Source organism: Coregonus lavaretus (genome assembly GCF_964263955.1).
Source record: "Coregonus lavaretus genome assembly, contig: HAP1_SCAFFOLD_1831, whole genome shotgun sequence".
Classification (NCBI taxonomy): Eukaryota; Metazoa; Chordata; class Actinopteri; order Salmoniformes; family Salmonidae; genus Coregonus; species Coregonus lavaretus.
This window is the reverse complement of record NW_028165327.1, coordinates 54,882-68,103: the sequence shown is the minus strand read 5'-3', so window position 1 is coordinate 68,103 and position 13,222 is coordinate 54,882. Positions and strand designations below refer to the sequence as shown.

Sequence of the window (13,222 nt, the reverse complement as noted above, 5' to 3'; positions counted from 1 at the left end):
ACTCCTTCATACATCACTCGATACACTCCTTCATACATCACTCGATACACTCCTTCATACATCACTCGATACACTCCTACATACATCACTCGATACAGTCCTACATACATCACTCGATACACTCCTTCATACATTTCTCGATACACTCCTACATAAATCACTCTATACACTCCTTCATACATCACTCGATACACTCCTACATACATCACTCGATACACTCCTTCATACATCACTCGATACACTCCTTCATACATCACTCGATACACTCCTTCATACATCACTCGATACACTCCTTCATACATCACTCGATACACTCCTACATACATCACTCGATACACTCCTTCATACATCACTCGATACACTCCTTCATTCATCACTCGATACACTCCTTCATTCATCACTCGATACACTCCTTCATACATCACTCGATACACTCCTTCATACATCACTCGATACACTCCTTCATACATCACTCGATACACTCCTTCATACATCACTCGATACACTCCTACATACATCACTCGATACACTCCTTCATACATCACTCGATACACTCCTACATACATCACTCGATACACTCCTACATACATCACTCGATACACTCCTTCATACATCACTCGATACACTCCTTCATACATCACTCGATACACTCCTTCATACATCACTCGATACACTCCTTCATACATCACTCGATACACTCCTTCATACATCACTCGATACACTCCTTCATACATCACTCGATACACTCCTACATACATCACTCGATACACTCCTTCATACATCACTCGATACACTCCTTCATACATCACTCGATACACTCCTTCATACATCACTCGATACACTCCTACATACATCACTCGATACACTCCTTCATACATCACTCGATACACTCCTACATATCACTCGATACACTCCTTCATACATCACTCGATACACTCCTTCATATCACTCAAGGTGTGTAAATTTGGTAACTCCAATGTGATTAATGTGTAAAAACAACAACATTACTGGTGAAATAAAAACCTATTTAAAATAACATCCATAATAACTCCATAAATAAATAAAAATATGCATACGGTCATAGGAAAATAGAGTTAAGACAGCCGTCTCTGACCCCCGTGGACCGAATCACAAATAGGGCTATGAACTACAAACTTCATCCTAATGATCAGTATTACAAATAACCTTCAAATCAGTATCACATATGACCTTTAAAGCTTCACACAATTTCTCTCGGCAGTGAAGGTGATCAAACCACACTAGAAAGTCAGGACCGATGTCAGAGGTCATTCAAACCCTTCAAAGAAGTGCTTCATTCTATAGTAGACTAATTATTAAAAAACAGTCAAACATTTCATACATTTCGTATGCCAGGTGTACAGTAAGTCTTCAGTACAGTTCTTATCTCCTGAGTGGCGCAGTGGTCTAAGGCACTGCATCGCAGTGCTAACTGTGCCACTAGAGATCCTGGTTCAAATCCAGGCTCTGTCGCAGCCGGCCGCGACCGGGAGACTCATGGGTGGCGCACAATTGGCCCAGCGTCGTCCAGGGTAGGGGAGGGAATGGCCGGCAGGGATGTAGCTCAGTTGATAGAGCATGGCGTTTGCAACGCCAGGGTTGTGGGTTCGATTCCCACGGGGGGCCAGTATAAAAAGATATGTATTCACTAACTGTAAGTCGCTCTGGATAAGAGCGTCTGCTAAATGACTAAAATGTAAAATGTATCAAAAGAAATCACGTGTTTAAAACTTCAGAAAACTCCATGTGTGCCCCTTTAAGATACTTCGGTACTAACCCATAAACATAACCGGTAAGTTGTGTGTGCGTACTGGGGTGTGTGTATGGTAAACCGTAGGCCAAAAACACACACATGAACAGACCTTACTTATCTGGGAGCCCCTTCTATGGACTAATCCGGATACTTGTATACTTATAAAACTGCTGAATTTCACCAACTCCTCTCCCCAAGACAACAGACTCTGGAAACATTCCAAAGAGAGATAATGAAACCCCTATTCTCCTGGAAGAGAAAGTGTACATGTCGTTAACATTCACTATAGCACATCTTAATCAGCTACCCAAACATTTTAATTACAAACAAAACATGATGAAGATAATTCCACTGTACTCCCTCAAATCATTAATCTTTAGCTTCAATCTACTTCCTCGTGACTCCAGAATAAGACGACATAACATCTCTCATGATGTCTCACATGTCCCCCCCAATTTTATCATTGGAATGTGATACAAAACGAGGCAACGGTGTGCTTTGGGACCATGCGGGCGCTTCTGAGCGGTCAGGAAGGCTGTTTGGAGTGTTTATCCAACTGGATCAAATATATATATATGTCCCCCCCACTTCTAAAACCAAAGTTGCGCCCCTGACCACAAGTATCTACTTATTATGTATCTACTTCATATTAAAGATGTAATACTCTTCCAAATGGTGATTCTAACCTCTCTCTCTCTCTCTCTCTCTCCCCTCTATATCTCTGTCTCTCTCTCTCTCTCTCTCTCTCTCTCTCTCTCTCTGTCTCTCTCTCTCTCTGTCTCTCTCTCTCTCTCTGTCTCTCTCTCTCCCCTCTATGTATATCTCTCTCCCCTCTCTCTCTGTCTCTCTGTCTCTCTCTCTGTCTCTCTCTCTCTCTCTCAATTCAATGTCAATTCAATTCAATTTCAATTTAAGGGCTTTATTGGCATGGGAAACGTATGTTAACATTGCCAAAGCAAGTGAAGTAGATAATAAACAAACGTGAAATAAACAATAAATATGAACAGTAAACATTACACTCAGAAGTTTCAAAAGAATAAAGACATTTCAAATGTCATATTATGTATATATACAGTGTTGTAACAATGTGCAAATAGTTAAAGTACAAATGGGAAAATAAATAAACATAAATATGGGTTGTATTTACAATGGTGTTTGTTCTTCACTGGTTGCCCTTTTCTTGTGGCAACAGGTCACAAATCTTGCAGCTGTGATGGCACACTGTGGTTTTTCACCCAGTAGATATGGGAGTTTATCAAAATTGGGTTTGTTTTCGAATTCTTTGTGGATCGCTGTAATCTGAGGGAAATATGTGTCTCTAATATGGTCATACATTTGGCAGAAGGTTAGGAAGTGCAGCTCAGTTTCCACCTCATTTTGTGGGCAGTGTGCACATAGCCTGTCTTCTCTTGAGAGCCAGGTCTGCCTACGGCGGCCTTTCTCAATAGCAAGGCTATGCTCACTGAGTCTGTACATAGTCAAAGCTTTCCCTAATTTTGGGTCAGTCACAGTGGTCAAGTATTCTGCCACTGTGTACTCTCTGTTTAGGGCCAAATAGCATTCTAGTTTGCTCTGTTTTTTTGTTTGTTCTTTCCAATTTGTCAAGTAATTCTCTTTTTGTTTTCTCATGATTTGGTTGGGTCTAATTGTGTTGTTGTTGTTGTCCTGGGGCTGTGTGGGGTCTGTTTGTAGGGTAGATGGATATGAATATGCATAGCCATCTCGAGACAACTCCGATATAAAGTTGCCGGGATGTCACGTGTCCTACTTATATCAGTACACTCTTAACAACTTAGTCATTACGAAACTTCTATTAGATCAAATAAACCTCACGTAGCAAATAAGCCATTCCTTTTTTGTTGACCAAATTCGACACTCATTGACCTACATACAAAAAGTCCTTGCTGGAGGGAGACAGATTTTCTGCCGAATTGGGCTAATTCTACTCAACGCTCCGACTCCGTGACATTATTATTACACAAACAGCAGACTAAAAGCAGATCAGGATCAGTTTTGTGTTTGTCCTCCAGTTGGTAAAAACACACGTTCCATTATAAAAGCTGTTTCTAGATCTGTAGTGTATTGGGCCCTTGCTTTCTCGCGATAACATGTCGGGCTGCGTACATGATCTGATCTACAAATCACCTCAACTGGCGCACACTGGCTTTCTTTTATATGTCTTCTTCACAGATCAGTGAATCTGCGCAGGACCACCCCGGTCCCGGTCCCGGTCCCCGGTCCCCGGTCCAAACGGCCGCAAAGCACGCTGGGACTTCCTTTCTTCCTGAGGCCATATTGGAGCGAGAAGCTTGTAAGTTCAGCTCTGTGTTTATTCTTTAAAATAAATCTATTTAGGCCATTTTGGTGCACGTCGCCCGGTTGATCACTAACGTAAGATTGTCCAATGTTAAATGTTGTGTTCAGGTTGGCCAGAACGGACTAGACCGCAGCTATGGTGGCCGCAAAGAAGACGGTGAGTCGAGCTGTCGTGAACGCATGCATGGTGGCAGCGTGGTGCTGTCTGGGTTTACACGTTTTTATTAACTGTCGATGTGGCCCGTACATATGTTTAACTTGCTCCAACCTACCATTTTCTAATTTCCAGGACATGTCTAGCTTTAGTTGTTGCCAACTTGCTTAATCTAGCCAGATAGCTAGCTCTATCGGTTAGCAACTCGTTAACTAGTTAGCCAAACGGCAAGTTGAATGATTGCTTTGGGGGTATTTTGACATTATAGTTGGCTAATCAAGAAACGCTATGTAACAGTACAGTCATCGGAAATATTCTGTCTGATGTGTATTATCTATGCATAGTCCCTTTACCCCTACCTACATGTCTGTGTATTATCTATGCATAGTCACTTTACCCCTACCTACATGTCTGTTTATTATCTATGCATAGTCCCTTTACCCCTACCTACATGTCTGTTTATTATCTATGCATAGTCCCTTTACCCCTACCCACATGTCTGTTTATTATCTATGCATAGTCCCTTTACCCCTACCTACATGTCTGTTTATTATCTATGCATAGTCCCTTTACCCCTACCTACATGTCTGTTTATTATCTATGCATAGTCCCTTTACCCCTACCTACATGTCTGTTTATTATCTATGCATAGTCCCTTTACCCCTACCCACATGTCTGTTTATTATCTATGCATAGTCCCTTTACCCCTACCTACATGTCTGTTTATTATCTATGCATAGTCCCTTTACCCCTACCTACATGTCTGTTTATTATCTATGCATAGTCCCTTTACCCCTACCTACATGTCTGTTTATTATCTATGCATAGTCCCTTTACCCCTACCCACATGTCTGTTTATTATCTATGCATAGTCCCTTTACCCCTACCTACATGTCTGTTTATTATCTATGCATAGTCCCTTTACCCCTACCTACATGTCTGTTTATTATCTATGCATAGTCCCTTTACCCCTACCTACATGTAGAAATTACCTCGACTATCCTGTACCCCCGCACATTGACTCGGAACCGGTACCCCCTGTATATAGACTCGTTATTGTTATGTCATTTTATGGTAACTTTTTATTTTATTTTTTTACTTTAGTTTATTTAGTAAATATTTTCTTCACTCTATTTCTTGAACTGCATTGTTGGTTAAGGGCTTGTAAAGTAAGCATTTCATGGTAAGGTCTACACCTGTTGTATTCTGCCATGTGACAAATACAATTTGATTTGATAAATCCAGTTAGCTAGTTAACAGCTCTTCTGCAATGCAATGGTGGCGTGTATAACTAGTTATCTACTCAGCGGGGTGGAATGTTGATAGTGGATGAAGAAATAAACTAGCTTGTTTTATGTACTCAAATCACATTAGAAGACCAAATAACATGTTTGGTTCATAGTTCACCAAAATGTTTGTCACTTAACACAATTGTTTCTTTGGTGGCAGAAAAAGTCCCTGGAGTCCATCAACTCCCGTCTCCAGTTGGTGATGAAGAGCGGTAAATACGTTCTGGGATACAAGCAGTCTCAGAAGATGATCCGCCAGGGCAAAGCCAAGCTGGTCATCCTGGCCAACAACACACCTGCCCTCAGGTAACTAAGGCCTGCATTACAATTATTTAGCGGTATTAGCTGATGTTAAAGCTATCACTAATACATTTGGTGAGCTAAAGTTTTGCAATGGAAAACCTTTACGTCAAATGGAAAACGTTTTGCAACGAAAACTAGAGTTGCTATTGGACAAATTCATGTAGGTCTCTTCCACGTTTGGTTCCTAGAGTAAATAGTTAACAGGTTCCGTTGCAAAGCATTTTGTAACGGAATCCGATTAATGAATACAACCCAGATCCCTCATCCACCATAGTGTCTGGAACCATGTGGAACAGACCACGTGAAAGGATGATCAAAGCCAGCCCAGTAGTTAGTCTTGGCATGATGACTTCTTCCTAATGGGGCCCCAGTAAAGCCAGCCCAGTAGTTAGGCTTGGCATGATGACTTCTTCCTAATGGGGCCCCAGTAAAGCCAGCCCAGTAGTTAGTCTTGGCATGATGACTTCTTCCTAATGGGGCCCCAGTAAAGCCAGCCCAGTAGTTAGTCTTGGCATGATGACTTCTTCCTAATGGGGCCCCAGTAAAGCCAGCCCAGTAGTTAGTCTTGGCATGATGACTTCTTCCTAATGGGGCCCCAGTAAAGCCAGCCCAGTAGTTAGTCTTGGCATGATGACTTCTTCCTAATGGGGCCCCAGTAAAGCCAGCCCAGTAGTTAGTCTTGGCATGATGACTTCTTCCTAATGGGGCCCCAGTAAAGCCAGCCCAGTAGTTAGTCTTGGCATGATGACTTCTTCCTAATGGGGCCCCAGTAAAGCCAGCCCAGTAGTTAGTCTTGGCATGATGACTTCTTCCTAATGGGGCCCCAGTAAAGCCAGCCCAGTAGTTAGTCTTGGCATGATGACTTCTTCCTAATGGGGCCCCAGTAAAGCCAGCCCAGTAGTTAGTCTTGGCATGATGACTTCTTCCTAATGGGGCCCCAGTAAAGCCAGCCCAGTAGTTAGGCTTGGCATGATGACTTCTTCCTAATGGGGCCCCAGTAAAGCCAGCCCAGTAGTTAGATATTGATTGATTAGATATTGAACAAGTCATATTGATTGATTTAGATATTGAACAAGTCATATTGCATTGACCAAATAACTATATCAAGTGTTGCTTGTGCGTTCTTATGTTTTTTTTATGTAGTCCTCCCACAAAAGCGCACCTGTATTGGTCTGCTTGCAGGTGCGTAAGAACCGGAGGAACATTAAAATGATTTGGTGTTACTGGCTGCACCTGCAGTTGGTCATTCAGCCAATCAGACACCTTGAGAAAACAACCGGTACAACTACAGCGTTAGACTGAAGTGGATCACTGTTACGTTGTCTCCCTTCACACAACGGAAACATGTTACGTTGCAGTGTAGCTTGTACTCATGTTGCTTTCCCCTCACTCCGAAAAGGATCATGTTTAATTGAATGGTGATATATAAAAACTTGTATTGTTTGTTCAGAATTTTGCTGCCTGCGTCACACTTTTCTAAAAGGTATTTCTGGCTCCTCAGGAAGTCTGAAGTGGAGTACTATGCCATGTTGGCCAAGACTGGCGTCCACCACTACAGCGGGAACAACATCGAGCTGGGCACAGCCTGCGGAAAGTACTTCAGGGTGTGCACACTGGCCATCATCGACCCCGGTGAGTGTCTGGGTGTCCTGTTTACCACGGCCATTCTGTTGATGTATTGTTGTCTGCAGAGTTGGACAATCCTTTAGTAGTGAGCAGTTTGATACCGTTTAGTTTTCATCCATACATTTATCATTGTTTTCAAAGATGACATGAACATCTGAGGAGAATGGTGAAACTGTCTGAATGTAGAATAAACCGTATCAAACTGCTCTACTTTCAAATGACATGAGCATGTTAAATTTAATCGTTTTGTACTCGCGAATGTGTAGATATTTTTCTTTCACTGCTGCTCTCAAATTTGCCCGTTGTGAATTTTTGCGCCTGGTGGTCTGACTAGCACTAGTGATTCACTAGATAAACGCCCAATGGAGCGTTTACCTGAACTGACTGGCCTCTCTAGCCAGTTACTTCCTGCTTCATTGGTGACAATGCCTTAGTTCTCCTGAAGTTAAACGCACTACGCCGAAATCGCTCCACCATTTCCCGGTTGCTAAAATTCTAATAGTTTGCCTAACCCGGTCGCTTATAAGAAATCCCGCTATGCCCTCTGACGAACCATCAAACAGGCAAAGAGTCAATACAGGACTAAGATTGAATCGTACTACACCGGCTCTGATGCTCGTCGGATGTGGCAGGGCTTGAAAACTATTACAGACTACAAAGGGAAGCACAGCCGCGAGCTGCCCAGTAACACAAGACTTCCAGACGAGCTAAACCACTTCTATGCTCGCTTCGAGGCAAGCAACACTGAAGCATGCATGAGAGCACCAGCTGTTCCGGATGACTATGTGATCACGCTCTCCGTAGCCGATGTGAGTAAGACTTTTAAGCAGGTCAACATTCACAAGGCCGCAGGGCCAGACGGATTACCAGGACGTGTACTCCGAGCATGTGCTGACCAACTGGCAAGTGTCTTCACTGACATTTTCAACATGTCCCTGACTGAGTCTGTAATACCAACATGTTTCAAGCAGACCACCATAGTCCCCGTGCCCAAGGACACTAAGATAACCTGCCTAAATGACTACCGACCCGTAGCACTGACGTCTGTAGCCATGAAGTGCTTTGAAAGGCTGGTCATGGCTCACATCAACACCATTATCCCAGAAACCCTAGACCCACTCCAATTTGCATACCGCCCCAACAGATCCACAGATGATGCAATCTCTATTGCACTCCACACTGCCCTTTCCCACCTGGACAAGAGAAACACCTACGTGAGAATGCTATTCATTGACTACAGCTCAGCGTTCAACACCATAGTGCCCTCAAAGCTCATCACTAAGCTAAGGATCCTGGGACTAAACACCTCCCTCTGCAACTGGATCCTGGACTTCCTGACGGGCCGCCCCCAGGTGGTAAGGGTAGGTAACAACACATCTGCCACGCTGATCCTCAACACAGGGGCCCCTCAGGGGTGCGTGCTCAGTCCCCTCCTGTACTCCCTGTTCACCCATGACTGCGTGGCCAGGTACGACTCCAACACCATCATTAAGTTTGCTGACGACACGACAGTGGGAGGCCTGATCACCGACAACGATGAGACAGCCTATAGGGAGGAGGTCAGAGATCTGGCCGTGTGGTGCCAGGATAACAACCTCTCCCTCAACGTGATCAAGACAAAGGAGATGATTGTGGACTTGGTGTCCACATCACCAACAAACTATCATGGTCCAAATACACCAAGACAGTCGTGAAGAGGGCACGACCAAGCCTATTCCCCCTCGGGAGACTGAAAAGATTTGGCATGGGTTCTCAGATCCTCAAAGTTCTACATCTGCACCATCGAGAGCATCCTGACTGGTTGCATTACTGCCTGGTATGGTAACTGCTTGGCCTCCGACCGCAAGGCACTACAGAGGGTAGTGCGTACGGCCCAGTACATCACTGGGGCCAAGCTTCCTGCCATCCAGGACCTCTATACCAGGCGGTGTCAGAGGAAGGCCCTCAAAATTGTCAGACTCCAGCCACCCTAGTCATAGACTGTTCTCTCTGCTACCGCACGGCAAGCGGTACCAGAGCGCCAAGTCTAGGTCCAAAAGGCTTCTTAACAGCTTCTACCCCCAAGCCATAAGACTCCTGAACAGCTAATCATGGCTACCCGGACTATTTGCATTGTCCCCCCCTCTTTTACGCTGCTGCTACTCTGTTTATTATCTATGCATTTTCACTTTAACTCTACCTACAGTTACATATTACCTCGACTAACCGGTGCCCCGCCCATTGCCTCTGTACCGGTACCCCCTGTATATAGCCTGCATATTGACTCTGTTATTTCCCATTGACTCTGTACCAGTACCCCCTGTATATAGCCTCCCTACTGTTATTTCCCATTGACTCTGTACCGGTACCCCCTGTATATAGCCTCCCTACTGTTATTTCACATTGACTCTGTACCGGTACCCCCTGTATATAGCCTCCCTACTGTTATTTCCCATTGACTCTACCGGTACCCCCTGTATATAGCCTCCCTACTGTTATTTCCCATTGACTCTGTACCGGTACCCCCTGTATATAGCCTCCCTACTGTTATTTTTATTGTTATTTTACTGCTTTTATTTTCTAATTATCTATTGTTTACTTAACCAACAATGCAGTTAAGAAAAATAAATGTTAAGGGCTTGTAAGTAAGCTTTTCACTCTAAGGTCTATACCTGTAGTATTTGGTGCATGTGACAAATAGAATTTGATTTGAATTGTTTACTGACAAAATAAGGGGTTAAATACATGAAGAAAAATGTTTCCTGATCTTTCTTACATCTAAGACAGGACAAACACTTCAGAACAAACTTCACTTAGATTATTGTTTTGGGGACTATCTGTTCCCTGTAGTGAATCTGTTATTCAATGTGTTTGTATGGGCTAATAGCAGTAAGGCCCAAATCTTTTTTTAATCAATCCTTTTTTGGGATACTTCAGGGGGTCTTAAAATTCCAAATCAAATAGCAAAATGATCCTTGGTATGACCTTAAAACAATTCTATATAGCTTAGTAGAACCTTCCCCGGCATAGACTGAGTTTAGACTCATATGGGTTAAACACTGTCAAACTAAAGCTTGGTTTTAAGTATATCACCTGTGCTGTTGATTGGATCTTGTATGCTAAATGTAATATTGTTCTCTCAACAGGTGATTCAGACATCATCAGGAGTATGCCGGACCAGCCGCAGGGGGAGAAGTAGACATTTCAGACTCTTGTTGTTAGAAATAAACTTGGTTGAATGTTCTTTCTTTGGTCTGTCTTTCTCTTGTTAGTGAAACATTTAGCTACTTGGGTTAGTAGGCCGTGTCAGGATATAATGGACAGTTGAAGTTGGAAGTTTACATACACCTTAGCCAAATAAATTTAACCTCAGTTTTTCACAATTCCTGACATTTAATCCTAGTAAAAATTCCCTGTTTTAGGTCAGTTAGGATCACCACTTTATTTAAAGAATGTGAAATGTCAGAATAATAGTAGAGAGAATGATTTATTTAAGCTTTTATTTCTTTCATCACATTCCCAGTGGGTCAGAAGTTTACATACACTCAATTAGTATTTGGTAGCATTGCCTTTAAATTGTTTAACTTGGGTCAAACATTTCGGGTAGCCTTCCACAAGCTGACTGTTGTCCTTAAGCCATTTTGCCACACCCCCGTGCTTCACGTTTGGGATTGTGTTATTCGGCTTGCAAGCAACCCCCTTTTTCCTCCAAACATAACGATGGTCATTATGGCCAAACAGTTCTATTTTTGTTTAATCAGACCAGAGGACATTTCTCCAAAAAGTACAATCTTTGTCCCCATGTGCAGTTGCAAACCGTAGTCTGGCTTTTTTATGGTGGTTTTGGAGCAGTGGCTTCTTCCTTGCTGAGCGGCCTTTGAGGTTATGTCAATATAGGACTTGTTTTACTGTGGATATAGATACTTTTGTACCTGTTTCCTCCAGCATCTTCACAAGGTCCCTTTGCTGTTGTTCTGGGATTGATTTGCACTTTTCGCACCAAGGTACGTTCATCTCTAGGAGACAGAACGTGTCTCCTTCCTGAGCGGTATGACGGCTACGTGGTCCCATGGTGTTTATACTTGTGTACTATTGTTTGTACAGATGAACGTGGTACCTTCAGGCGTTTGGAAATTGCTCCCAAGGATGAACCAGACTTGTGGAGGTCTACAATTTTTTCCTAAGGTCTTGGCTGATTTCTTTTGATTTTCCCATGATGTCAAGCAAAGAGGCACTGAGTTTTAAGGTAGGCCTTGAAATACATCCACAGGTACACCTCCAATTGACTCAAATTATGTCAATTAGCCTAACAGAAGCTTCTAAAGCCAATTTTCTGGAATTTCCCAAGCTGTTTAAAGGCACAGTCAATTTAGTGTATGTAAACTTCTGACCCACTGGAATTGTGATGCAGTGAATTATAAGTGAAATAATCTGTAAACAATTGTTGGAAAAATTACTTGTGTCATGCACAAAGTAGATGTCCTAACCGACTTGCCAAAACTATAGTTTGTTAACAAGACATTTGTGGAGTGGTTGAAAAACGAGTTTGAATGACTCCAACCTAAGTGTATGTAAACTTCTGACTTCAACTGTAGTTGTATTCTATCCTGTTGCAGTAGGCCAAGGCCTTGAGGCTAGAGTTATGGAAGGGTTTTACACTCTGCCACAGTGGACGCGTCAATACCCATAACACGGAAATGGTTCCAATGTTTTTTCTGCCATTTTTTCACATTGTGAATTTCACAAAATATAATTACATTTTTGGTGTAGGCTTACCTTGGCGTGATGTTTTGATAGCTGTGTAATTCTCTCTCGGACAAGGTGATTTTAATCAATATTTGCCTCCATTTACTCGCAAAAATTAGCAATGCTAATTAGTGATGCGTTACCTTGTCTGAGGGACACGCCTGGGTACACGAACACAGACCTTAAATGAAAAATCCCACATGGAAAGATGAATGGTGGAAAAACGATTGGAACCAGGTAAACCAGTTGAGAATAAGTTCTCATTTACAACTGCGACCTGGCCAAGATAAAGCAAAGCAGTGCGATAAAAACAACAACACAGAGTTACATATGGGGTAAACAAAATGTACAGTCAATAACACAATAGAAAATAAATAAATATATATACAGTGTGTGCAAATGTAGCAAGTTATGGAGGTAAGGCAATAAATAGGCTATAGTGCACAATAATTACAATTAGTATTAACACTGGAATGATAGATGTGCAAGAGATGATGTGCAAATAGAGATACTGGGGTGCAAATGAGCAAAATAAATAACAATATGGGGATGAGGTAGTTGGGTGGGATAATTTCAGATGGGCTGTGTACAGGTGCAGTGATCGGTAAGGTGCTCTGACAACTGATGCTTAAAGTTAGTGAGGGAGATAAGAGTCTCCAGCTTCAGAGATTTTTGCAGTTCGTTCCAGTCATTGGCAGCAGAGAACTGGAAGGAATGGTGTAACCATATGACATTTCATATTTTTAGACATGATTTGTACCGCTTGCTGACAGCTACGCTGCGCCACCACATGAACTGACCATTCTAGTTTGTTGACAGTAATGTAGGCGTTCCTCCCAGTACTCCCACACGTCTTATTCAAATATTTAACACCGTTCTGTGTGGCTGTTGGTAAGAGCATCATCTCTCTCAAATGAAACTGACAATCTGTCAAAGCTCAAGTAGAATTGTGATTACGAGCCAGTAGTTCCTGGTTTTGGCTTTTTGCCGATTATTTGGACGTATCAGGATTGGGCGAAGGCGGTGCTTAAACTGGTG

The 13,222-nt window shown here is 42.6% G+C and overlaps 1 protein-coding gene across 1 annotated transcript; it reads left to right on the top strand.

Annotated features, from left to right (window-relative positions):
• The first annotated feature begins 3,961 nt into the window (after positions 1–3,961).
• Positions 3,962–10,682, top strand: rpl30 (ribosomal protein L30). Its single transcript, XM_084191095.1, has 5 exons — positions 3,962–4,082; positions 4,196–4,244; positions 5,691–5,836; positions 7,335–7,465; positions 10,585–10,682. Exons 2-5 carry the CDS (start codon positions 4,224–4,226, stop codon positions 10,635–10,637), a joined length of 351 nt encoding a protein of 116 aa, XP_084047221.1. The 5' UTR covers positions 3,962–4,082; positions 4,196–4,223; the 3' UTR covers positions 10,638–10,682.
• The last annotated feature ends 2,540 nt before the right edge of the window (positions 10,683–13,222 follow it).